The 27,761-nt window shown below is 38.5% G+C and overlaps 1 protein-coding gene across 1 annotated transcript in view; it reads right to left on the bottom strand.

The window, feature by feature from the left end:
* The window catches only part of ctnna2 (catenin (cadherin-associated protein), alpha 2), a 358,287-nt gene extending 331,676 nt beyond the window's left edge, over positions 1-26,611 (bottom strand). The window contains exons 1-2 of the mRNA XM_031302751.2: positions 26,291-26,611; positions 2,744-2,850 (exon numbers count right to left, since the gene is read on the bottom strand). Coding sequence (XP_031158611.1) covers positions 2,744-2,845 — 102 coding nt within the window. The 5' untranslated portion in view covers positions 2,846-2,850; positions 26,291-26,611. The remainder of the gene's footprint in view (positions 1-2,743; positions 2,851-26,290) is intronic.
* Positions 26,612-27,761: the final 1,150 nt, after the last annotated feature.

The raw sequence follows: 27,761 nt of genomic DNA, 5'->3' as shown, positions 1-27,761 counted from the left end.
TCGTGTCTCCCCCATCTGCAGCACTGTTGTCGGCCAGTGTGTCAGCATGCAGACCGTGGCGAAGGACAGTATTAATTAGGTGATAGAGACAAGAAAATCTCCTATATGATTCCAGGGCTTTGATTATGTTGCTGCCTTGATCTGTTACCCACACTATTCGGCTGAGGGAGCTAGGGTCGAGTTTTTATTTTTACATTTCGTCATTCGGATCGATTTGCGATCCATTCCACTCTGAATAAACAAACAGCGCAGTTTACATGCTTCGTCCTTGTTGCATTACCTGTATTTATTAAGATAATTCTAAACAGATTTCTGTAGTTCAAACAACTCGGAATTGTAGTTGAGAACGTCAGTTATAACGGCCCACGTATTAAAAAATGATTGGGTTTAAATTGGGCTCGGGCTCATAATTACAGTTAATGTGTCGGGCCGGGCTCGGACACAACGTGCTCGGGCTCGGGTAGGGTTGGGCTTGATTTTTTGGGCCTGATCTAAGCTCTAGTCCTCATGGCAGCACAGAATTAAAATGAACTTGCAAAGATTTAACATTGCTTGAGATAGGTAAATTGTCACTGCAAACAGCATATCATAATTCAGTGATCGTCAACTGGCGGCCCGCGGGCCAGATCCGGCCCGCCAAAGCTTTTAGTCTGGCCCGCAGAATAATCACGAATTCAGAAAATGTAAAGAGGAAAAAATGCGTTCTGTTATTTAGCATTTCAAGCATTTACAGCAGGTAACATTACACAGGTAGAGCACAAACCCAGCCCCTGTATTTACGTCTCTATTCACATGCCGGGAATCTGTAAATGCCTGCGCTTCACACACACAGCTGAGCCGAGATGTGTGTGCGTTAAAACATGCAGTACCTGACTGGGAACGATACAAAGAAGATAGCCAATGGCCGCTGGGGCAGATCAACTCACGGTAGTCTCGTTACTGTAGTAGGCTACAATAAAACCTTTGTGAGTAAAAAGTCAATACTTATCAATGCACTCACCTGTATAGACAGGCATAAACATGTAGAAAGCGATATTTCAATCTGCTCTGTCTGCTCAGTCCACCGCGCTGTTTTACGCGAACACAGCTCTACTCTGCAAATAGAGAATTTTTACAAACAAGCTAAAACAAAAGGTGTCTGTTTGTAGTTTAACTGACTTTAACCATCACTCCTCAGTGAACTGCCTCCTAGTCTGAGATCTTTTTCTACTTAAAGAGCTAGTTATCAGTATGGAGTTTCCATGTTTTTTAGGAGTTTGCTCACACTAATACATGTAAAAAAAAAAAATATATATATATATATATATATATATATATATATATATATATATATATATATAGCATTTCGAACAAAAATAGGCGTATTAGGAAGTCTGGCCCCCGGAGTGTCTGCTTAGAAAAATTCTGGCCCTTGGAAAAATGTAGTTGATGACCCCTGTCATAATTGATTGGTTAGGCATTATAGTTAAGTTATTGTTGCAGTGTAATGCAGTTGATAGTACATTCAGGTGCCCGTGAGAACAATAATCAATCTAAAAACAGTTATGCTTTGGAAGATATACATACTACTTTGTAAGCCCCTCCGAGACTTGACCCTAATCCTAGACCTTACAAACATTTTACAGATGTTCTGAGTCAGGTGAAAATTGTGTCATAGAACCCTAAATCTGCTGAATTTTACTTACAACATGCTTTGTCTTTTTTTCTTATGTAAATTAAATGACTTTAATCTGATCCAGGATTCAATAAGATTTGGGCCAAATTCGATAAATAAATTCTGAATCAGAATCCACAAAATCTAAACAATATCCAACCCTAGTCACAGACTTTGTCACAATAAGCCAGGGTGACCAAAGTCATGTTCAGCCATCTCTTCAGCTTGAGAAGCCAAACAAAGTCAATGGCAAGAGCAAAAGTCTTTGGCAGGAACCCAATACAGTTTAACATCTTTGGAACAATCGATCCAGCAAAGGTGCAACCAGAAAGTAATCGATCTATGAGGCTAGATATCGTCTTAGATTTGGGATATCGTAAAATCATGATATGACGCAAGTAGGGCTGCTCCCTCTTAGTCGATTAGTCGACTAATCGGTCGTTTTGGTCTTAGTCAACTAAGATTTCTTTAGTCGATTAGTCATGTTTTATGCTTTTTTCATGCTGAATGACTTATTTCCAAGAAACGTACGAGCACATCTCTGGTAAACACAAGAATTAAAGTGGTGCTTTTGCATGACTCTTTGCGGAGAAACTCAGATTTACAGATCTGTGGATTAAATCAACTAATCGATTAGTCGATACAATTGAATGAGTGTTAGTCGACTAAGAATTTCTTCAATCGAGCACAGCCCTAGACGCAAGTGATGTCTTTTCCTGGTTTCAAAGGCTGCATTACAGTAAAGTGATGTCATTTTCTGAACTTACCAGACTTACTAGCTGTTTTATTATTTGCCTTTACCCACTTAGTCATTGTATCCACATTATTGGTGATTATTTATCAAAACTCTCATTGTGTAAATATTTTGTGAAAGCACCAATAGTCAACCCTACAATATCGCCGCAATATTGACATTGATGTATTTGGTCAAAAAGGTTGTGAGATTCATCGCCCAGCTCTAGTCCGTATATTGAAAGACATCGACCAATTTCAGTAAGACAGTAGACTCCCATTGTCTTTTAAACTTGTTTAAACCAAACATGTTTTGGCTACAATTTTGTTAAATTTGCATCACAGTTAGTTAACTACCTGTGTGACTAGAGGCTCCAGAAGCCTCTCCACAGTCAGGGTGCGGATTTCAAGACTCTTGGGGTCCCATTTCAACAGGATGGGGGAGGTGGCGGTCGTCATGGTCTCTGTTGGGAGAAAAAGCAGATCAATGGTTAGAGGAATGTTTTAATTTGAAAAGCTTTTGGTTCATTAAAACATAAACGCTGTCACAGGTCACATTGCTCATTACATTTGCTTAGAGGAGAGGGTGGCTAGAGGTGTTCACAAGGTTAGTTGGCATTGTTCATCTCTTTACAGCTCTTTTTGTTTTTGAATATACTGTAGGTCTGCAGGCATAAATGTTCCAGGTTGACAGGTTGATAAGACAGCACACAGGCAACAATTGGTTTCAGAGTGGGTTGAGTTTTAAAGATGGTGAAAGCCTTTCTAGGACAGCATTGTCTTACAGAACTTTGCCATGGGATAAAAACGATAAACCACTCTGTGGTTATGAAAATAGTGCAATCCAAAAAGGCAATCCTCCTCTGTGTCAGAGGGTAATTGTCCTTTATGTCATGAAACAAGTATTCACAGAGACCACATTGCATCATGGGGTTTTGCCAATACTTGATCCTCACAGACATTTCAGCAATTCCACAAAATATAATGAAGCCCACGCAAAAACTACAGGCTCAAAGACAACATTAGAGTTGACAGTCAAAAAGTCTTGGCTCTGCACATCAAATCAAATAAAGCACAGTCAACAATTCCAGCAAACCAAAAATGAATGGCCGGCCACCTCTCTAACCTTAAATTTCTGTAATTAACTTTTCTAATTAACTCCATCATTACAATGTATCTCTCCAGAGTTGAAACTTATTAAGTAAGGGTACAGTAAATTCAGGGAGTACTGTTTTTCTTCAGCTGTCTGGCAACATGTCATTAAGTAGAGTTTTGGCATAAATTTGTCCACATTGCTGTTTACTTAAAATCATTCAGGTACAAACATTGCATTTTACTGTACGGTTGCATTATGAGGGTCCAAATTAAGAAAAAATAAAGTAAAGAAAGGTGGTAAAGAAGAAAACAAAAACAGGAGAAAAATTGGAGATAAAATTAACTTGAACCTCATCTAATCTGACGATAATTTTTAGAGACACTTTTAAGTATTGTAGAAAACAACAAAACCAGAAGTCACATAAGTGAAAATATGCACTCCTGAGATGGTACTGTGAGTCTCAATTGCACAGTTCTTTTAGACAATTTACAATTTCTTTTTACAGTTGTTAAAACCCTTAAGCTCAGTGGGGTTATATTAGGTGAATGTGAGGACTGGGCAGCTCTCATGGGGGTAGCAGTCTGTTTTACTGTGGGGATGTGTTTCTACAGTAAGCAATTTCAGAATGGGCCAGCTGGGACTGGCTCAGTCTACTGCCAATGTCAATGAGGCAGAAGGGAGTAAAAAATGTGACTACGAATGACAGATCTGGGCCAGAGGCCCCTAATATTACAAACAGTGGGTTAAAGATGGATGAACAGTAGGAAATCTGGCAACCTGGCACTATTGATGGAACCCCAACACAGACATTATAGTTCTCTCAAAAGAGCACAGACCTTTAGATTGAAAAAAAAGTATTCACTTATGCCAACTGTGTCATTACATTTTTGTCCCCACAAGGAAATCTGGACAGGGACAATAAATCAGACTCTGTGCGTCTGTCAACTTATCAATCTCTCATGCACAGTAGTTTGACAGAACCTGAGGGAATTATGCATATAATTTCTATGTTCTGACATTTTTTAAATTAAACATACTGAAAGGTGGAGAGGAGAGTTGAATATGGTGCAGTCTTAATTTACTTCTGGAAAAACCTTGCACAATGGAGCTAGAAAATATTCACACATTGCAAATTGTGAATGAGCAAGGTACATTGGTGCTCCAATTGCTGCAGTGAATGTTGAGCAAAACAAATTTGAGAAAAGTATACAAACATTCTCTTTTCTTTGACATCACCCAGGACTCATAAAAATGTATTAAAATTATCATTATTTTCTGACATTTTAAAAACAAAACAATTGTTGATTAATCAAAAAATAAGTGTTAGATTAATCAATAATGAAAATAATTATTAGTTGCAGCCCTAATAAAATCCCTGCTGATAATGATTCTCTATAATAATGGTCTAGCATGTCTGTAAAAAGTCTGAATGTAACCTATGGAGAAAAGACAGAGATTGAAATACAGATGCTGTCATCTTTACAATAGAGTCTCAACTGAACGATAGCAGACTGAGAGCAAAGCATGCAAATCACAGTGTGCACAATACTATTATATCACGGCCAGTGACAGCGAATGTTTTTAGTGACTCATGTGATGTAGTTTATTGTTGGTGAAGATCTCTGTACATATTATGACCCTGTCAATGAATGCTCTTCACACCTGCACATAATAATTGTAAAAATGTGACATTTGTTGTCATTCTGCACAAGTTAATTATCATGCACAGTGATACAATTGAATACAATTACAAATTCAAAACCTGCAAAAACGGATGATGCAAAATATAAGCAGGGAAGCAAAACTGAATTCAGTCAAAGATGTTTCTACATGACGGACTCTCTCACAAAGCTACAATGAAAACAGCTGAGACACCGTCATCTGTCAAATAGACTGCATTTAAAATGTCATTATTCAACGCATTCAGCTGCATTATATTTTTGAGATAAATTTAAAAAGTCTCTCTACCATGTTTCATTGGCACAGCACTTCCACCTTGTTCTGGCTTAGATCATTTAAATAACCCACCCACTGGTTCAATAGAATAGTCAAAGTTACTATTCAACAAACAAACAAGTGTAACACAAGTGTATCACATGCTGACACAGTATGTTGTGAACGGTCAGTGGTCTCAGATATTAGCCTATAATCATTTCAGGAGGAAGTACACACTTTTTTTTTCCACAGTACACATACAAAAATCCTTGTCAGCAAATTATGTTAATACAGGTGATTTTTCAAACCAAATTTTTTTTTGAATGCGTACATTGTTTTTGTATATTTGTCTGACTGGATTTGAAAGTTTGGTTATGCCAAATTCTCTGGCCCATCCCTAAATGTGATGACCTAGGCAAGTTTTCAAGGTCTAATATGTATGCTGTGATAGCGACTGATAAGCGTACGTGTTAAAGTGCATTAAGAAGATTTGTTAATCTTAAATGTCAGCAAACAAAACACCATTAACCGGTGCTGTATTTAGAGTTTAAAAACATATATGTACTGTTGACTGCAATAAACATGGCAATGGCTATGTACTGACTCTCCCCCTTAGAAAAACACACAGGACAGCCCCTTATAGTAGAGCTGCTAGCCCAGCTACAACACAGGTACACACACAGTAACTCTCTGAAAGGGCCATAAATGTGTTTCTAGTGACTGTCAAAGCTCCACTAGACTCCCTGTCTTTCTGGCGGAGAAATGGAGAGAATAACAGAATCTTCATGGCTGGTTAGGTCCAACTTCCAGCTCTATGTCACTTGCAATGCTACACTGAATGGTGGCCAGTCAGTCTCTCTCATGATCTCTGACCCTCTGCCTCCAAACTAAGTAGGTACGAGGCCACGCCCCCTATAGCCGTTGCTCCCTCAATCCTCTGTTGCATTTTTTTGCTGGGAGAGAGGGTTCTAGCATCATTTAAGGAATGTAGTTGGAGGTTCTGTTAGGAAGAGCGCAGACATCCCCCACCCCCAAATAATAAGACTTTGGATCTACTGGAATCGTGAGGGTGACATATTTCCATTCAAACTGTGAAATTTTGCCAAATATTGACTGGTTTGCAAGTATGACATCAGTGCTGTGCAGAGAAATAAAAAAAAAAAACAGAATGTGATCTGATGTAATTACTTGGTGAGCAACATGCAGTCTGTCCCACAGTTTTGATGACTTGGCCTTGTTTTAGCAACAGCCAGCATTCACAAAACTAAAAGAAGGAAAGACTTCAAAGTGATCTGACGCAAATCCAACCGCACCATCCTAGATATATAATGTGCTATAGTGAAATAGGTGTAAACAAGCAATGTGGCAAGGCGGTCATATTGCTTTTGAGTTCAGTATTGCATCGTCCTTCTCTCATTTAAATACAAATTCCAAGGTATTCCTACATACCACAGCATGAGCCTTTTTCTGAGGAGGGATAAAATCTCTCCCTTTCAGATCTTTTGTTTTGTTTAACAAACGTGTTTTTGGTGAAGAGCATGAGTCAGATTTCAGTTGTTGCAATTTTTGAGAGGTCCCGCCATCTGCTGTGTACAACTGTGTAGCTGTACTTCTGTGACTGACGAATGATCAGAGCAAAACAAGACAGAGAGGCATAGAAAATTAATAATTTACCGCATGAGAAAAATTTAATTCAAATACGGATGAAGCGACTGCACAGGCTATTAATTGTTTATGGTAGGTGTGTGTTTTCTAGAGAAGTTGTGTGTGGTTTTGCATGCACATACATGTACTGTGCTCTGTGTTCCTAAATCTATACCTGCTTTTGCAGTGTACAGTTGAAGCAAGCATTGTTTACTGTCATTTTCCCTTTCTTTATTTCCTGAATAAATCTAACGACTGTTCCCTTCTGCCCCAGGACAGGCTTTTGGGTTAGGATGGTGCCATTTCAGAAGGTTTAGAATAACACTATATGCAGGGAGGAAAATGGGCCATCTGCTAGTTTTGGGGATTTATTCTAAAGCACAGCACAAGAATCTGCATAAATATTCTACTCCTCTCGGCTAGACACTGATATAGAGACAAACATTCAAGCAGTTTTGAAATAAAGTGAGGGAAAAGAAAACTTGAGTGCAACAACAGCTCTTTTTGGCTCGTTGCACTCATGGCTTCTGTATATTACCGAGCTTAATACAAACTATCAGTGTACCTTAATGCAGCATGGACTATTTTTATACTGTACTGTGACAATCGCATTATGTTGAGAGGTGTTTCTAATAATCTGCCCTCCTCATGTATGGAAACTGAAACATCTGAATCAGATCTAATTCAACAACACTGCTACCTGCAGTCTCAAAAGTTACCTTAGAGTTCTACGAGCAACACACTAGACCTTAAATGAACATTTCACAGGTGGTAATCCAAGTTTCCATTTTCTGCTGTTCAGCGATTCGTTTCAGTGCTGGAAAACAGCGTTTCCACTGCTCAATTCATCACTAGCCGGCAGGTACTGTTCCTGCTGAGTTTGGCAAGGAATGCTCGCCAAATTGTAGCTTTGTTGTTCATTAGTTTTCTTGTTTTGTGTGTTGGTGTAAAAAATACTCAAGTTGTCTCTGTTCATTAATCATTTCTGCCTACTCGATATGTGTTTTCTCTATTTACTGGTAGAGGAATAAAAGTAGACTCAATACCATTTTAAACAATTAGCAAGTCATAAAATAGAAGTGCCATTGTGTAGGATAATGAATGAATAATCATATAACTTGCGTAGTTGACAAACACTTCATTAGGGACAAGACTCCAAAAGCCCTCACTATCTTTAAAATGCAATTGATTTATAAGCACTGATTAGGTACACAGGGTTTTTCCTGCATAGAGAAAGTTTTGGCGCCCCCCAATGAGGTTTTTAGCCAGCGTCAAAGTAAAATCATGAGCGCCATAACGTCTGATTTTCAGCAGCCAGCCTCTCTCTCTCATCTACAGGGCTATATAGGCCTACACAAGCGGCTGGGGCTGATTTGCTTGGATCTGAACACTCCGCTTTGAAGCTAGCGCTAATGGGATCTGCGTTTGCAGAGTCAGGCTGTACTGCGGACTCTCCCGGCACTGCCGTCTATCGGTATTAAATTGAGACAGTTTCATAACCTGTGAAAAGGTCTCATAGACCCGTTAAATAGAAGTCCAATACAGTGTTTTGGTACAGTTGGTTTAACATCTTATGCGAGCCGTACAGTAGTAAGCTTGAAAACCAGTTGCGACCGCTTTATTCACACTGCCCTGACTCCCTGAACAAGCTGAGAGGCGGCGGCGTCCCGCTCCGTCTCACACTATGATGGTCAAATTTGCAAGTAATCGGTGGTTCACATGCATGTCCAACTGTAGCGGCTCTTTACACTACTAGTGCATATTCAACATCACTCACAATTTATTGATCAATAAAATGTAGGCCTATTTCAAAATAGAAAACATTACACTTCACAACATTTTGTAAATCACTATTGTATTATTGTAAATAATAACAAATTAGCTACAACAGTAATAGCAGTTACCTTATGTAAGTCACTCAAAATGTGCTCCTTGGAAAAAAAAAAGTTAACCGTTATGCCCTGTTCATAGGCTACTAATCAAATGAACCGGACTTTGTGGTCAAGTGTAGTTAGAAAAGCCCCCTTACTGCATTATATTCCATTATATTTTATATTTTTAATTGTTACCTGCCACCAGAATTTTGTTTTCCTTGACATGAATGAATACATTTTCACCATAAATGTGTGCTTAAAAAAGTCTTATGGATTAGCATACAAACATAAACTGAACTCTGATTGTGTTTTAGATGCACTTTGAAATCAAAATACAAAAACAGATAACAATTAACTAGGCTAAGTGCTGACAAACCGTACAACCGTTTATGTAGAAACACAAAATTCTGTCATTGTATTAGCTCCGTGGCTTCACACACACCTTTTCCTGAATTAGCAACTTCAAAGCTGCACTGCTGTTCTGCCTTCTCTAACCTAATACTGGTGTTGAATTTTGCACAACTGTGATGGAGTATGTAAACAAGTCACTGCTAGAGTTGAGAAGGGTAAGATATTAAACTATTTAACTTGCTGCTGTGATTGTTTTCAGTGACTTTGATTCTGTTTCCTCAAAACTCTCTTTCCATCTAATTTTAGCCAAATATCCAGTTACAGGAATTAAACTGTGAATGCTTGCAAGAGAAAGTGAGTGAGAACTGAGAAGATGAGGGTTGTGTACATGGAGGATAAGAGCACATGGACAAACATTTAACATCCTCTCACTGCTGATTGAACGGCATGTTTTATTATCAGAATGCAGGGGTGGCAACAATGTAGGATTGGTAACAACGGCATCTGGAGCGAGCTCACCACATGCTGCCGTGTCCTGTGTGTCAGCTCATTTGTCACCTAATGTAGGGTGTTCTTGATACTGTTTGTTTTTTATTGCCCATTAAACAATATTATTATCTTAGGTCCTGCTTGTGTCAGCTCTTCTATATAATACTGCTGATGATATGGCAGAGAGACAACTGCTAGCGGATGTAAAGTAAGGCGCAGTGGACAGGGTGGGATCTAGACATTTTTTATCTGCCAAGACTAACAGTTGTTTGCCAAGTTGCTGCGCAGCGTCAGGTATTGTGCAACACCTGTCCTGCTAATGTTGCTACCTTACGGGGCAACACTACTAACCTTTATCACCACTTAAAGTGCTCATATTATGCTCATTTTCAGGTTCATAATTGTATTTAGAGGTTGTACCAGAATAGGTTTATGTGGTTTAATTTTCAGAAAACACCATATTTTTGTTGTACTGCACATTGCTGCAGCTCCTCTTTTCACCCTGTGTGTTGAGCTCTCTGTTTTAACTACAGAGTGAGACATCTCACTTCTGTACCATCTTTGTTGGGAGTCACACATGCGCAGTAAGTACTGCTAGCTTGTCAGTTGCAGAGTATAAGGGAGTGCCATGCTAGCAGCTAGGCGAGCATTATAACATGTGTTACAAAGTGACGCACGTTCATCACGGAAGTAAAGGCTGGACTACAATAGAGCTGTTTGGAGCAGTTTGTGAACAGTGTTTTCACTGGAAGATGGTAAGTCCCTATGGGCTTTTTCACTTTGTAAACCTATAATGTGCACAAAAAGATATATAACACAATAAAGGAAAGGGAAAAAGCCAAAAAGCCTGAGACTGAAAAGACTGTCTAGTAAAGTGTTTAAAAAGTGCATTTCTGCACTTGTGTGATTCGTTACTGACTTTCATATTAATGTTTACACCAGGCTTATTTGTCAGTGCTTCATGTTGTAAACTTCTCATGGTAATTATATGTTTACAAGGCTGGACATTCAACAAATCAGTCACTGTGCTTGAAGTAGTTTATAAATAAATAATATGTCAAATAATGCATCACCTAACGTTATCAATATAATTACATACAGGCCTGGCCCACAGGAAAGAACAGTTTATGCTTAATATATCTAATATTGTGTTGGTCATACTATACAATGCTTTATTGTTCGTCTTTGTTGAATAATATAGCAGATAAAGAGCTGAAAAAGTAATAACATTTGAAATCACAATATTGGTTAAAAAAAAAAAAAAAAAAGAAAAATCACAATAAGATTATTTTCCAAAATCGTTTAGCCCTAATTGCATTAACAACTGCCTTAAAGTTAAATATAAGTAGTTAAATACAGTGGGTGACTAGGTTTTTTAACAGTGACTCTCAGGGTATCTCTGTTGTTGCTATGGTTGAGTGGTTCAGTACCAGGGTTAACTTTTTGGCATGAGATGCACTGTTGGGGGGAGAGAACATTTATTTCCCACATAAGTGATTCAGATAATACCAAAATAACAAATCTGCAATTGTATTTCAGTTCTACCATCCATTGCCTTTCATTTTCCCACTATTTTTGCTTAAACTAGGTAGTGTCATTCTTTGCTCATGCTGGATCTTGTTTGGATTTGGTGTAGATTCCTTGTTGGTGGCTTACATTGTTCTTTTTCTTGCCATTTGTATTTGTATGTCAAAAATGATATGATATAGTGACTGATGTATCGTGGTTTTAATTAAAAGTAAATGAAAATAAGGCTTTCTGTTGTTCACAGACTACTTTGGTGTTTCAGACGCCCAACTGCAAAAAGCTGTAGAAGGATGATCAGTGCATCTCAGCAAATCAGGTAAACACAGCGCTGGCAGTTAAGACAGATATTCTGCTGAGTCAGAGCTCTGTTTGTGAGTCTGTATTGATTAAGCACCTGTCATACAGAGCTACTCCATCCAGCGGTCTATTGGCAATAACAAAGAAAACAGATGGCAATGACTAGTACTATTCAATACTGTTGGCCCAACCAACACAAACAGAACACTCCTGCTGTTTTTGCCTCATGTGGTGCTTATGGTTTTGTTGTTGTACCTACATTACTGCACTTGGTATATTTCTTAAATCATGATTATATTATTATCTATATATTTATTATAGCATTTCACACCATGGTGTGTTAAACTGTGTATGAAATTAATTGCGGCAGCATACAGTACATTTTTAAATAATAGTTCCGTTCATGCTCACAAATTGAAATACTTATGGTTTAGTCTTCCCTCCATCTACTTAGTCAAAGCAGCTACCAAAATGCTCCTCCAATGGAGAAGCATCATGCAGCCTGCCCTCTGCCACTGCTCCATCCGCTACTTTACTATGCTCACAGTCTCTAACTGGAGGATTCCACCAGGTGCAGATGTCCCTCGTTCCAGCTGCGCCGTTGTTTTATTACATCCTCTGTTGCATCGTGCCACACCGGAAATGTTCAGAAGCTGAGCGTTTCGCTTGCAGATTTAGTTGATTTGGTCATTTTAGATTTATAGATATTTGTGCTTCTACGATAAAAGTAAATAGTCTTCATAGATAAATGGTTTCTTCCATTTAGTCCAGTTATAACGACATGGGTCAAAGATTTTTGGCTGTGTTTTAGTTGTTAAAGTAGTGTAGTGACGTAATATAGCATCGGGAGTCCGCACAGGGTGTTTATTCTGAGAACTGAATGGATGCCGCTCTACTTCCTGCCTGGTCTGTGCAATGCCTGTGGCAAAAATAGACCTACGGTAGTGCATATTTTTAGCGGAGCAGAGCGGAGAGCTGCTTCTGGGACATTTCTGGAGCGCGTTGCATGGCGGCTGGTGGAATCACAGGCACTGCCTTGAGTGGCCGCGATTGCGATTGGAGCGCAACGCAGACGCGCCTAGTGGAATTTAGGTGTAAGAGGAAGTCACACACACAGAACTTCAAAAGGTCAGCAGACAACTCACATGTTGCATGAAAAGCTTTCATTAATGTACACTACGATGAAAACCACTATTTAGCAGAAATTTGGAGATGGACAAGTCATTTGTTTTTGGTGTAGATCCAGAGGAACAGTGCCATGTACAATGTAGTAGGAGCAAGCCAAGCCGTGCGGATCGGAGAAGTAGTGGAGCAAAATCAATTTTACAACCTTGTCTGACTGCCTACTCAAGACAGGTGCAGTGTATGACACCACACGGGAAAATATAAAGACTAAGGGTAAAACACCCTCTCTGGCCACACAAGCTTACAGTGTATGTGACAGTCGTTGCCTACTGTATCTCAAGACTCACGCATTACAAAATGGGTAACTTTCAAATTGATTCCAATGGTTTACGTACTAGATCAAATTTGTTCAAACTTGACTTTTTGAATAGTGACAGCCCTGTTATCCTCCATAAAACATGAATGCCTTAGCCAATCCGCACAATTGCCTGTATTTTGATGGAAATCAAGATCCATATCTGCCTGTCACATTATATGCAGTATCTCAATATGTAAAATCAGTGAATCAACAGGAAAATCATTCATTCATGCATAAGACATTCACAATTAGTCATTTATGTTAACTCTCTAAATACTAAGATGAGATGTATTCACACATACCATACAGTGTACATCTCAAGTAGATAAATTGCATTGTCTAATAACTGTACAGTATGATTTCAATTTGCTCATTTGGGGTCACTATCTCTTAATTTCTATCTTGTCTGATGGTCTTGATGGCGGAATCAAAATCAAGACTGCTCTCCCTGTGAGTCCATGTTGACAGGGATTAACTTCACTGCCAACAAATGAGGTTAATACATGATAAGCATTCAGGGAGCAGAGAAATAAGGTCAAACCAAGTGCTAAAACAGGCAGGGTTTAGTATTACACTAGTAGTATAATAATATTTACATGTAGCAACAACAAAACATGTATGCAACAATGCAAATGAAAGTGAAAATTATATGGTTAAAACATACAATTTTCTGTAATCACATTCTAAAAACAGTTTTAAGGTTTAATGTGTGATTGGAAAAACCTTGTGTTGCTAAGGAAAGCAGCCTCAGATTATTTTAAATAGTTCTTTAACACTCAAATGCGTTGCTAGATCTACTCATAGACACAGATATAAGCAGAATTTTGCAACACAATATGGTAAGAGATGGACTCCAATTTAAGTTAGTGTGCGTTAAGATGATGCTTTGTCTTACTACAATGTAAGTGTAAAAATGTCGTCAAAATAACGCTGGTTTTCCAAGACACAGATCTATTTTCCTCCAAATATTCTTAGCCCTGGAGTTTTGCAAATACATGCACATTTGTCACAGAAAAAAATATTCAAAAGTTTAAACTGCTTGCACTGCATAAAATGTGCATCAGAGCTTCTGTGACACTAACTTTGTGACTACAAGCCCTGTCATTTGTCATTATGAAAAGTTAATATGCCGACACTGCATTGACCCAGATTCAGAGCGGAGTTAAGCACATACACACACTTGCGTGGAGCAGTGGGGGAGTATCTAAAACCAGAAGTCAAGGCTCAACCTGTCATATCGCTGCTCTCCAGAGCCATGTTCTCAGAGCGGCCAAAATAGGCTGATCAAAGTGGAGCACAACCTGTGAAATTCTCAAAGCAGTCATGTTCTCTTAGGGATTCAAAAACCGTCTTTAAAAACATAATACACACACTGCAAAGTTGAATAAACACTCTTAAACCATGTCTTCTGAAAACACCTGTCCCTGATTGGCTGGAATATGTCCATAAAAATCCTTTATTGGGAACCTCAAACAAGTTTGAAATACTTTGCTGTTCCTGCAAGCCAGGGTCTGGGGGAGGGTTACTCTTGTCTTTTAATAAACAACTGGGATACAAAACAACCAGCGTGACTAGCAGCACAGGACAGGAAACAGTTGATACAATTCACAACACACTGTAGATAAGAGCCATACTCTTTGGTCATGCGCTTGTTAAAAAAAATGCAATACGTTTCTCAGACAACTTTAGAATCCAATAGGGGAAAATGTGATATGCTTTTTATGATTTTGTATGATTTTTTACATTCTATTTATGTCTTTACGCTGTGCATACGTAAACATTAAGGGTGTCACGATTTCGATTTTAAATCGAAATCGACCAAAATTAAGTCACAATCTCAAATTTCGAATTAAAAAAATGGAATCGTTGATGCTGTCACGCCCCCATGTCATGTCCGGTCGGCTGCCCAATCAGAAAAAAACACACATGTTGAAGTGCTGTGAGTCAACCTCCTCTAACTTAGCTACAGCCAGTCAAAAGATAGCATGGCAACTGCAGATGTAGCTAGCAGACCCATCGACAGAACATGAGCCCCCTCCGCTTTCACTGAAGTCACCGGTGTGGAATTATTTTGGATTTCCAGTGAGTTATGTTGACAACGTTCGCGTTGTCGACAAAAAAAAACACAGTTTGCAAGCTCTGCTATGTGCGTGTACCATATTCTGTGTGTTTACCATTGCACATTAGCCTAGCAGCTAGCGGAGATTCCCTCTGCTTATAGCTTAATCCCGACAAAAACGCACGGCTGAATTTCAGCCTGTATGCACGTTTTGTAGCCTAAACAGAGCACCTTATATTGGTTTTATTAGAGAGAGCAACAAGTTAGCGGACTGCCGAGTCGCCCTCTCTGCTCTCTGACTGCTCAGCTGCTGTGTGCTGCGAAGCATCTGCCCTCGTCATTGTCGGCAAACTTTTTATTTTTTTTTTCCTTTATTGATAAATTGTCAAGTTGCCATTTGACTGAAGATATATTATTGTTACATTATGTTCTTAATAAATGTTTTAAATTTGACAATGTAGTGTGGTACATTGCGAACAAAGGTCAGATCTTATATTGCATAAAAGTCTAGTCTAAAAATGGCATAGCAACCTGTGCTTTAAAAAAAAATAAATGTAAAATTTGAGAATCAAATCGAACCGTGATCTTAGAATAGAAAATGTAATCGAATCGAGGATTTGGAGAATCGTGACACCCCTAGTAAACATAGTTGTGAGTGTGACAGGCTATCTATGCAAAATAAGGTTCAGACACAAACTAAGTCTGAATGCCAAAAAATGAGACTCTCAAAGCTGAAGGTGAGTGTATACCGGTGCAGTGTACTGGTTGTATGTTGCAGTCAAAGCATGTGGTGAACACTTCCGACAAATTCCCAAGATGAAGTTTGAAACGCATTCAAAGACTATTCAACCTTCCCTTTGGAAGGCTATTAAAGTCAAGTCCCTTTTTTACCGCAACTATAAAGCAATGTATCTGTGTCAACATAAAATCACTAAAGCAGAGGAGACATCTGCTCTCCTCTTTTCACATTTTTGTGCCAAACTGATCAGATTTAAAACAATTGTGTTAATTACTTAAGCATGACAAGATTGCATGAATCTTAACAAATGCTCTCCCACTTATTTGTTTTGTTAGGAGCAGGAGCATGATGTTAAATGTACCTTGTAGAGGCTTTAACTACCAGTAGCCCTATGGGCCAATGTTTTTTAGGTTTTCCCTGTTTTGTCTGTATTGTGCATGCACACGTGAATTGTACTGATCAACACTTAGTTGCAGGAACATGCCAACGAACGTAGCAATGCACCAAAAGAGGCAAAGAAGAAGACTGCTAGCATGTAAACATGGATGTAAACAATGCAGATTTAAAGTATTTCATAAATAAGCTCTACAAATATTTTATGAGGAAGGGCCTCGAGAATACACACAGAGCATTTTGGATACATTATGTTTGTTTACAAGCGAACTGCAACTTTTTTTGTGCACTTAAGTCAAAAAGCTTTCCAAGAGCCAGTCCCCAAAAATGTTGTGACAAGATGATAATGCATTTGCCATGGGCCTGAATGGGACAATGGGTCATCTGACCAAGCTTTGCAGCCATGCTGCCTTTGCAGCGAACAATGCTCAGCTTTAATTTGAAAGCGGGAACACAGGCTTCTTTAATACCTATAGGATTACCATTTGTTACACTAGGATGATTATAGGAGTGCTATATAGTATTGGCAGTGACTTATAACACTCTTAACCATAAATGCTCTGCTCTTCTTAATCCCACAGATAATTGGATATTGATTGTGGAGTGCCGGTTGTTGCAATAACACTCAATGAGGTGAAAACCAAATCTGAATCTCAACTAAAAACGATGACTACAGCAAGCACCTTTAAGGAACTGATAGTCAACAACTTGGTTCAGCAAATACTTCACATCTTAAGCCTAGTTTAGACCAAAGATTCGCGGCAAGACTAAACCGTTTCAGAAAGTTGCAGGGAAATTTGCCGCAGTCTGAACTGGCCCATCTAAGCTCAATTCAAGCCAGCTGATGGTGTTGTCTGCGAAGTCGGCAGTGGTTTTAGAGTGTAATGTGAAGAGTGAATGGGAGGGGGGGGGCGAGACAGGGAATCCTGTTATTTTCGATGTTTCATCACTACTAGAAATTCAACTAAAGCAAGTATCTCAATATAACTATCATTCATATTTTAAGACGCTGTCGATTATATTCAGCTACAAAAAAAGCCTGAAAAGTTGGAAGTTTGAACGGAAGTAAAGTCGTTGCTATGGAGATGGTACACAGTCTTGTCTAGTCCAGAATGTTGCAGACCAGCGCATTGCAAATAGTTGCAAGCTTCAACAATTCTCGTCATGCATCTTTGGTGTGAACTGGGCTTTAAGTCTCACACAGAATGTGTAGGGAACTATATTCCAAGGAATGGATCTTATTACTGGGTATTGTCCTAGGATTTACACAATAATTAAACTAATGTTGTAGGATTAACCCATGACAGTGGTCTATAGTATAAATACAGATTTAATCCCACATGAGACATGGCTTTTGTGTGTGAGTGGTACAGTATACAGTTACAATGAATGTATGCAATATTGCACTTGTAAAAAATTCTAGTCATTTCTGCATGCCCAAAATGATCTACTCAATAACTAACCCTTCAATGATGTCCATACTGTATTGGCAAACGCTTTAAGTCAATGAATTTAAGTGCCAGATGAAATAAAAAATAGTGACATTTATGAGGATTATAAAAGTGACTGTTCCTATTTAAAGGCTTACAAAATGTAAAGTTCTTTGAAACAAATTTATGATTTTGGATAATATGGACAAATTGTACTGACCTGGGGTGGGTCATTTTTACAGGTTAGTTAAATGTGTAACCCTGAATTTATGATGTCAAAAACTGTGTCCAGCAATGGCTTTTGTTTTGTTTTTTTTCAAAGAAATTACAATATACCACAAAAAAAATACAGAGCTAGAAGATATATGCAGCTGCAACTAAAGAAGCCATATTTACAAAGTGACAAAGTAATTGTAAGAGATAGAAGCAAATGAAAGACTGCACTCCTTTAATGTCTAGATTGATGTTCAACATGTCAGAATGACTGGCCATGCTATGGTAGTTTTTTTTGTGCTCATGAATTTCTCTGGCACAGCCCCACTTCTTGTAGTAGTGCTCTTGATATGGGCACACACAACACAGTCAACACCAATAATGGCAATTTCAGCTCAAGATGGAACAAAACTAATTCATCTTCTTATGTACATTTTTCCTGAGAAATAAAGACCTATAGTTTTGTAAAACACTGTAATTTAAGAGCTACTGCCATCACAGCCCACATCTATGATTTCTTTCAGCAACTCAAATAGGTTTGGTTGACTTACAGAAATAACAACTCCTATATTGGCATTTCTCTTCATTTGACATGAAACAAGTTATCTCCTAGCATCAGATACCACAGCTTGACTGAAAACTGAAACTGTGTTAGTCTCTAAAAACGGGTTAAAAAAAGACAAAGAAAAAACAGCTAACATGAGCTCAAAACCCAGTTAATGTGTAAAAGAACAGTAGTTTAAAGTAAAGACCCACCAAAATGAAAACTATGACTATCTATTGTGCATATAGCACATTATTTCATGTTCATCACCTACATTGTCTTGATCATTATTTTGAGGCTACTTTCAGTAAAAACAGAAATCTTAATTGGCAAGTTCACCCAGACTTTTACTATGTGTGGCATGTAATGTCTTGTTAAGAAATTTATTTGAGGTCCCTTGCTCTTTTAACAGGATAAAATGGTGGGTTAATAATGGAAAACTGTGAGTGACTGTAGGAGCTGTAGAAAGAAAGAAGCAAACTACACAAAACACGTGGGGATAATTTCTGAGAAGATGGGGAAGACACTGAAAAATGTATGCGCTCATTGCACTGTCAGGCATTTCTGGGGAAATCTGTAAGTAGCTTGCACATTCTAAAACCTTAAACACCCCAGTTTTGGGTTCATTTATAGAAAAGATCTATCTCATCTTGAGTCAAGAGGTTCATTGCAAATTGCAAGGAACATATGTATTTAACTTTTGAAATAAAATAAGATATTGCCCTGAAAGAACATGTCCCCAGCCTCCCACTCCAAGCTTTGAGGCTAAGCCCCAGACGTCAAATTCAAGAATTGCCGCTGGTCAGCATATAGATTTTCTGTAAGAGGAGTGAAGAAAAGCAGTCACCAAACAATAGAAAAGTTAATGCACGAAGACAGAGCGCACACACTGTGGGGGAGGAGATGGGCCAATACTAGGGGGGTCTACACTGGTCCCAGACATAGCTCATGGTGGGGGTGGATAGGGAGTGAGTATGAGAGAGACAAGTGAGGCCTCAGAAGGACAGAACAACTGAGAGGATGATACACTTCAATGGCCTCAAGCATGACTCGGTACAGATTTGTTTTTGATAGAATCAAAACAATAAGGTGGCACAACGAAGGGTGAAGACACAGCAGAAGCAGAAAGGGAACTTTCCAGTATCAGAAGTGTGTTAGCATGACCTATCATGGCTATAGAAACATAGATTGTACAAGTGAGAGAAACACTTAATGTTTGCACCACAATTTATGCACAGTTCACCAAACTGCATTGTTAGTGCCCATCCACTAATGCCTAGCCTACATGCTACATCTACAAATTTTTCAGACGCTTAGACTTATGGAAGTGGATTTATGTCCTCACTGTTGATGCTGACAGAGACTAGTTTATGAGCTATGGCTTTGACCATTTTCAGTGTCATCCATGGCTGACACAGCATCCACCCTTGTTCTCCTTGTGAACTTTTTGCAAATTGCAATAACCAACAGGAAACAGGATCAGTTGCTTATGCGTAAGTGTCCTGGGTAATTTCTAGAGGTGCACGATTCAGAAAATGTCACGATTCGATTCAATCTCGATTTTCAGGCTCAAGATTCGATTCAAAATCAATTTTCGATTCAAAAACGATTCTCGATTAAAAAAATTATTCATAGTATGTAAATGTAGTTACTTTTCCCATGTGATTACAGTAGACATACAATTAAAAAAACTTTAAAAAAACTGAATTCTATGAATTGATTTTGAATCAGAAGAGCTTGAATCGCGATTCGAATGTGAATCGATTTTTTTGCACACCCCTAGTAATTTCCATATCCCAACTATCTAAGTTGTGCATTGCATACTGTACAAGCTGTGTCAATGAAAATACAATATTATGTACAACTTAAAGAGACTACTTAATGATCCTAATAGTAGGGACAAGATGATGTTGGTGAAAAAATGCCTATAGGCTGTGTTCAGCATTATGTCAATTTTCAATGACAAGTCAAGTCATACTGGACAGTCAAGTCAACATGTCCTGAAGTGTGTCCATGTCTTACCATGACTACCAGATTCAAAGTGACTTGGACATGCAGTTCCAACTTTAAAACATATAGTATTTGATGCTCACAGTTCAAGGCATCCTAGTCTGCACCTATAACATGAATTCTTAGAGTGAAGCAAAGCCAGCTATAAAGGTAATGATCCACATTAGCTGGATAAATTCTAAAAATTGGTTCTGCCTGTACTTGTGAAGAACGGCTTTGTTGTCACGTCATACCCTCAGAACTGACGGGGCCACTGACCGACAAAAGAAAAATACTATTAACTATTCAGTCTTATCAAAATCTATATTTTCCCCAGAGACTGTGATATCTGTGGGAGGCTGGGTGAGAATCATTAAAACAGTAGTGAAAAATCTTGGCAGCAGCTTGGCATCACACTCCAGTTCTAACGTCTCAATGAGAAAAGGTTCTGCCTGCTCACTGAGACATTTTAAACCTCTCAGTTCTTAGGAGATGTGAACTCCTTTTTAGAGCTGCAAAGATTAATCGATTAGTTGTCAACTATTAAATTAATCGCCAACTTTTTTAATAATCGATTAATCGGTTTGAGTAATTTTTTATGAAAAAATAAAAAGTCTGAATTCTCTGATTCCAGCTTCTTAAATGTGATATTTTTTAAGTTTCTTCACTCCTCTGTGACAGTAAACGGAATATATATTTGAGTTGTGGACAAAACAAGACATTAGACATTTGGTTTTGGGCTCTGGAAAACACAGATTAACATTTTCCACCATTCAATTTTTTTTTATAGACGAAACAACAAATCAATTAATAGAGAAAATAATCCACAGAGTAATTGACAATGAAAATAATCGTTAGTTGCAGCCCTACTCCTTTTGCTCTCTCTCCATAAGTGTTTCCACTGATATGACTAAAACCTTATCACATGTAATTTCACCCCTTAATTAAAGTTATCAAATAGCTGCTTGTTTCCATGCTTTGCTAGTTTTAAAGATTTCCAAAAACAATTGATCATCTGAAAGCCCCTTGTCAATTAGAGAGAACATCTACTGCATGTTGCCAGGGCTCTATGCTCCCAAGATCCTACTGTATGATCCTTTAACATAAAAAAAACTATATTGTCCAAACCTTTGAGGCAAGACAAGGGACGTATAGCTACTTTCAGCAACAAAAGAAAATAAAAACAAGCTTAAATAGAATAAGACAGATAGAGAATAAGATGAATAATTATTTGATTTAGCAGCAAACAGAAAAGTCTGTGTGTTCCAGATATGTGGTGCATAGAAACTGAACGCTGCTTCTCCAGTTTTGACTCTAGGGACAGAAAGACCACCTGAGAGGTCTGGATGGTTCATAATGAAGTAGAAGATCAGAAATGTCTTTTGTCCCTAAACCAGTCAGTGCTTTATAAACAAATCAATTTGTTGACAACCACAGAGTACAATCTGATAGTACAACACCAGTAGGAAGCTTAACCTAAATTGCTGTATGAGCCTAAAACAGTTGGCCAGCAGTTAGCCCAATCCTTAACCAAGTAGTTTGCCTTTATATTATATTAAGCTGTAGGCTATCTGATACTTTAACGCTGGTAACAAAGGACCTAGGATATAGGGTGGGCATGTCTGAGGATGGAGAGTTGGGACCTTTTGGAAACAGTTTGATGACAACAATATGCTCACACTCTGCACTTTTTATCTATAATTTAAAAGGTCACTTTTAAAACTAAGAATAGAAACAGATTTTGAAGCACTACCTGCAGAAGATTTTTTAATGATCTTTAATGATAAACTAAATTTAAGATATGCATAGAAATGCTAAGAATAAGGTTTTCATTACACAAAAATACTATTTTACAGTTTTAAAATGCTGTCACCATGTGTGCTTACTAAGGATATGATTAAATTAGAAAGTAAATAGAGTAGATCTTGAAAAAGATACAAATAAAAATGGATCTTTAATATACAGTACAACAACTGTCACATTTGTTTGCCTTGAAAGTTGCCTGATTAAAGCAATTGGTGGTTGATGGATTTGATTAGCCACTGGGGCTCATTGTGCAGAAACATTACCTACAACCCTTGCTGTAGGTTTAGAGGTACTCGCTTAAATGCTAAAAGCCTGATAGGTCAATGCTGCAAATCACATAAGCTACAGTGCTGCAGGCGCAGTCACATAACATCAACTGACCACAAGCAAATGCAACTAGCTGCATGAAAACAATAGTGCAGCGTAAGGGGATTGTCTTCTTTGAACCGTCAAAACCTGGACAGCACATCAAGTCAACCTCATATTTGATATATGATTTTGAATCCACCCTAAACATTAAATGCGTGCAGATCTGTTAGCAGCTTTTGTTTGTATGGCACGACTCCTACCATTCTGACGCCCGGTAAAAATGCAGTTCCAACCGGAACATAGGATCTCAGCTGCATAACATTACATTTTCATTAAATATTTTACACACAAGTAAGTTTCATAAGAAAATGACAAAATATCAGCCTGACTTCTGATGACTTGCAATGCTTTGTGAGCGGTTTCTCCATTACATTTAATTCAACCACATTCACCCACAGTGTAATGGAAGGATGGGTTGTTGTTTTTTAAATGATAGTCCTATAGAGAATAAAGCTAGGCTGTAACAATATAAACTTTTGCTGCAACAGCTCGTACGCCGGGGCTTTGTCAGTGAGGGTGTGGTCTAAAGCAGACTAATACACATGAAAAGGAACTTAAGAGCATAACCTCATTCCTTCTTGCTGCACCAAGCTGCTGCTGACACTATACTTTCAAGCATTGCTGGATCATCTGCTTTATTGTCCCCTCTGAAACAATAAAGTGCTCTTTTCTTTTTTTTGTCTTTGTAGTACAGTTTGGGATAATGCCATATAAACAGGTAAGGAAACAGCAGATGAATCTAGCCCATCTAACAAACTGTATGCCCATTACACATTCTGTTAAATAGGTAAGGTAATCAACTGCTCCATACAACCCACAATGTGCTAATCTTTATAACCTAAAAGATGAAGAAATACACACTTAGCCCAAACCCTAGTGAGAATGTTTGCTGTTAGTTGAATGCAGTTCCACTTTGCAGCATTAGACAATACAAACCCTGGGGTTAGGAGAGTTCAAATTGATGTGGCAGACAAGAGCACTATAACTATTGATTGTTCTGTGTTGTTTCTATTGCCTCATCTCTCATCTCTTAAACAGTATCAAACATTTGTGTAAGAGCTGGAGTGAGAGAAGGCCTAAGAGAGTCAATCCTGTTCCAGTGAGCAGAGGTACCATGGCTACCCTAAAGCTCTGCTTGACTACAACAACAGGGGGTTCCATGGTGTTCAGCCAATACTGCTTCCTCTCCCAGGAGACAGAGAACACAATGCACTCTTGACTGCCATTGATTGCATAGTCTCACCCATAAATTATGGCTTTTCCTTATCCCCAGTAACAGAACCAAGCTTTATACTGCGAATGGCATGAGGTAACTGAGCCACAACATTCAGATGATTACATACAGGTGGCAGTCAAACCCTGTAATTTGGTATTATCAAATGAGGAATAAGAAATGGGCTACTGGTGAAAAAAATTGTGTTTCAGAAAAACTAAACTAGACTAATTTTGATCAATGAAGGACAAATCCTTTTGACACCAGCTTTGTAGTTGTATGAGTGGTTTTCTTTCCAAAATCAAAACAAATTGTTAAGTTTGCCCAGAGGACCAAAGTGAGAAGAAAATGGCAAAATGTCATCCTGAATACTAAATAGAGCCCGACCGATATATCGGCGGGCCGATATTATCGGCGGATATTAGGCATTTTCCAAACTATCGGTATCGGCATTTATAATGGCCGATAAATTAATATTTAAAAAATAAAATAAAAACGGACGAAACACCCTTAAACCATGTTATGAGTGTTGCCATTGCATAGTTTTTCCACCAGAGGGTACTCTACAACATCCCTGTTGGCAACACTTGTGTTTAACCCTTTAAGTTTCATATCTTAAGTTTGTATTTTTATTAGGGCTGCCACCTCTTAGTCGATTAGTCGACTAATCGGTCGTTTTGGTCTTAGTCGACTAAGATTTCTTTAGTTGATGAGTCATTTTTTATGCTTATTCATGCTTAATTACTCATTTCCAAGAAACTTATGAGCACATTTCTGGTAAGCACAAGATTTAAAGTGGTGCTTTTCCAGGATTAATTGTGGAGAAACTCAGTTTTACAGATGGTTCATTAACTACATTTATATTTGTACTGTGTCTTAATCACCTCTCAAAGAGGTTAGCCTATATATTTAGACATTTTTTTATTTCTTCATATCTCTTGGTACCCAAAAGAACTGCAACTACAAATTTGCTGTTAGATGAATGCACTACACTACACTGTGTATTGTTTTAGATCAGCCTTTCCAGGCTGTCCCTTCCTCTGGCTATAATACAATGACATGGTAAACATATGGGACAGTAAGACAGAGACCCATACAGCCCTGACAGTGAGTCTGAGCATGCCTCCTTGCCAATCAAAAGTTCAGATTCTAAATTCAGCCACTATGTGACCCCTTGAGGCATCTGAGACCCCATATATCCAGTTACAGGAAGGGAATGTGGCAGACTACACTGGGTCACAAAAAGCTTAGGTCTGACTCCTACTGTTGAATACAGAGTGCACTTAGCCTGAGTGGTGCGTGTATGCAAACAAGCCCACCACGACACACATAAAAACTCTATTGATAATTTACCATTTGACATTATTTTACAGCTAATGAATAAGAGAACAAAAAAAACTGTATATGTCAACAATTTGCTGCAGTGTGCCAGACAGACAGAATATATGTATCACTGACTGAACATAGGCTATAGATTAACCACATTGCATCAGTGCTTAGCTGTATGACAACTCTGAATGCACGTTGTTTGCCGTAAGGGACAGTTGAAACTGAAATTTGCGACTCTTAAATCAGCTGTGTGTCACGCAGACTGCCAGGTTCCTTAAACTAGCCTAATTGTTGTCATTGTTAAAAGAGCTAATAGATACTTGACTATACAGACCCGTTATACTTGCAGAGTGAAGGCAAGGCAAGGCTGTGTGCTTCGCTACTTAAAACACTTGAGTCAAGCACGATTAATAAATAATTCAAAATCATTTGCAAAAGATTAGTATGACTTAATGCAGGCGGCATAACGAGTGAAGCGTTTATTTAAACCGTGCGTAAGAATGTAAATTAAACAAAGAGGCAAAATTATCAAACAAAGAAATTTAAGAACGTTGCAAAGAAACGAAGGGGAGAATCTAAATTGTATTTACGTAAGTAAGGAAATTGAAGGATTATTCACCAGCTCCCGAACGCTTAAACAGCCTTTAATGCAGATGTGGGACCGTTATTTTACTACCATAAAAGTGGCAGTTAGCTTAGCCACTTCACTAGCCTAGCAGCCTAGCTTGTCTCTGTCCGACAGGCTTTCACAAATCAGTCGGAGCAGGCTTTCAGCACTGGACTCACTGGATAGCAGTGCTCGGAGTGCGGTTTAGATAACGTTAGCAGAGTGGGCGACATCGAGATTTTAGCTAAGGTAACGAGGATAGCCCAGCTCAGCACATAAACGCCATGTAACGTTAAGCATGCTGTGGTATAATGGGCAGTAAAGTATTTCGGTGCGGTGATTTATTTACACCGCCAACTAGCACAATGATGAATGAAAAGCCGGACCTCGCCTAAGCTAATGTTAGCAGCACAGCGGGTCAGTCAGTGCAGCAAGTGTAACGTTAATGCTACCAAGCTGCTAGCAACAAACCATCCAGTTGACAAACCACAGCATCCAACTAACAAACGCTACGCACCTTTTACCGTTGGAGATGACACCTCTTGCAGGTCCACAAACTGTGTACAGCGCCTGGTTTCACTAAGTATTCCCAAAAATGGTGTCCTCCTGTTAACCCACTGTAAACAGTGAAAATTGACTCAATCCGGACGCTTTCCTCAATCTTGTGGTGCTGAATCTGAGACTACACGCTTCTGTCGGTGTCTCGGAAATGCCTCCTCCTCCTACGGCTGCCTGCGAAATAATGACCCCTCACTGCGCTCCAACCACAACAACAGAGCAGGCAGGTGCAAATGATGGTGTGCTAGTAACTGAAAGCCTTGCAATATAGTGGGCTGTGTGGTAGGTTCCAGGGTTGTCAAATCAGAAGAGCCTCCGTTTTTGACGCATGCGTGGTTCCGAGTGTGAGGATGCGCCCTGCCAGTGAACACATTGTAGGGAGGATTTCTGAGCTTTGACATATTCTTGGTGGGTGCGTGCCAATTCCAGCTGTAGAGTAATACTAAATACCAATTTAACATAACTAATAGCCTATTAGTTTGACAGAAATAATATTATAAATATTTATTTTTTACACCATTGTAGAAATGCTCACTGTAGAGTAAGATTAGATTAAATAATTAAATTAATAAAGTGTGAGGCGGACAAAAAACGTTTCTGTTGAATATCATCGACATGTTTGTACATTTGCTGTGCCAGGTTGGGGTAGACGAATTTTGGGTGTTGAAAGTGCTGTGTGCGTTTTTGTGTTGTTTTGTTTTTGTATTTTTGTACTTGTGTTGTAGCCTATATAATATAATTGAAGAGCCCTACATGCAATTGCAAATAACACATGCTAACATTATTTGAAATAAAATCATGAAAAAAACATATGCCTAGTTTTGATTAATATGCCATTACAGTTATTGTGTGGTTGAACGATATGAATATATTAGTTGGCTAAAACAAAACTCCTGAAACATTTTCTTTATAACAGATATTTTTTACTTTTCCTACTATGACACTGTCTTTTAGGAAGAACGGCCTATAATGAGGGTCAAAGCAAAAAATGGTGAGCTTGATGGTTTAGGGAAATACCAGTAGTCACAGGGTCTGTCTACCTGTCCACAAAACATTAAAACTCAGAAATCAACATGTTCACCGTAAACATGTTTGTTTTTATTAGCTATACTTCTATAATATAGTTAATAAAGCTGAAAACAAAACGCACATGACTTCTCTGCTCTGCTATTAAACTCACAATGAGGAAGAAAAATGACACCGGGTAATTGTGCCCCTTTTGCACTGTTGACCACAGATTTGTGTATTACCTACAGAGTTATTTAATATGAGGGAATACATATATTGACTGATTGTCGTTGCTTAAACTAGTGTAGATAGTTTAAACCCAACAAAGAAGCTATAAAAACATACTATTTGTTTTTGTAAACTACAGTTGGTCTGTTGTTTTTTTTGCATAATTTGGGATGTAAGTACAGGGCTTTCCTCTT

Source organism: Sander lucioperca, chromosome 4, assembly GCF_008315115.2.
Source record: "Sander lucioperca isolate FBNREF2018 chromosome 4, SLUC_FBN_1.2, whole genome shotgun sequence".
In the NCBI taxonomy this organism is placed as follows: domain Eukaryota; kingdom Metazoa; phylum Chordata; class Actinopteri; order Perciformes; family Percidae; genus Sander; species Sander lucioperca.
This window is presented reverse-complemented; position numbering and strand designations above follow the sequence as displayed.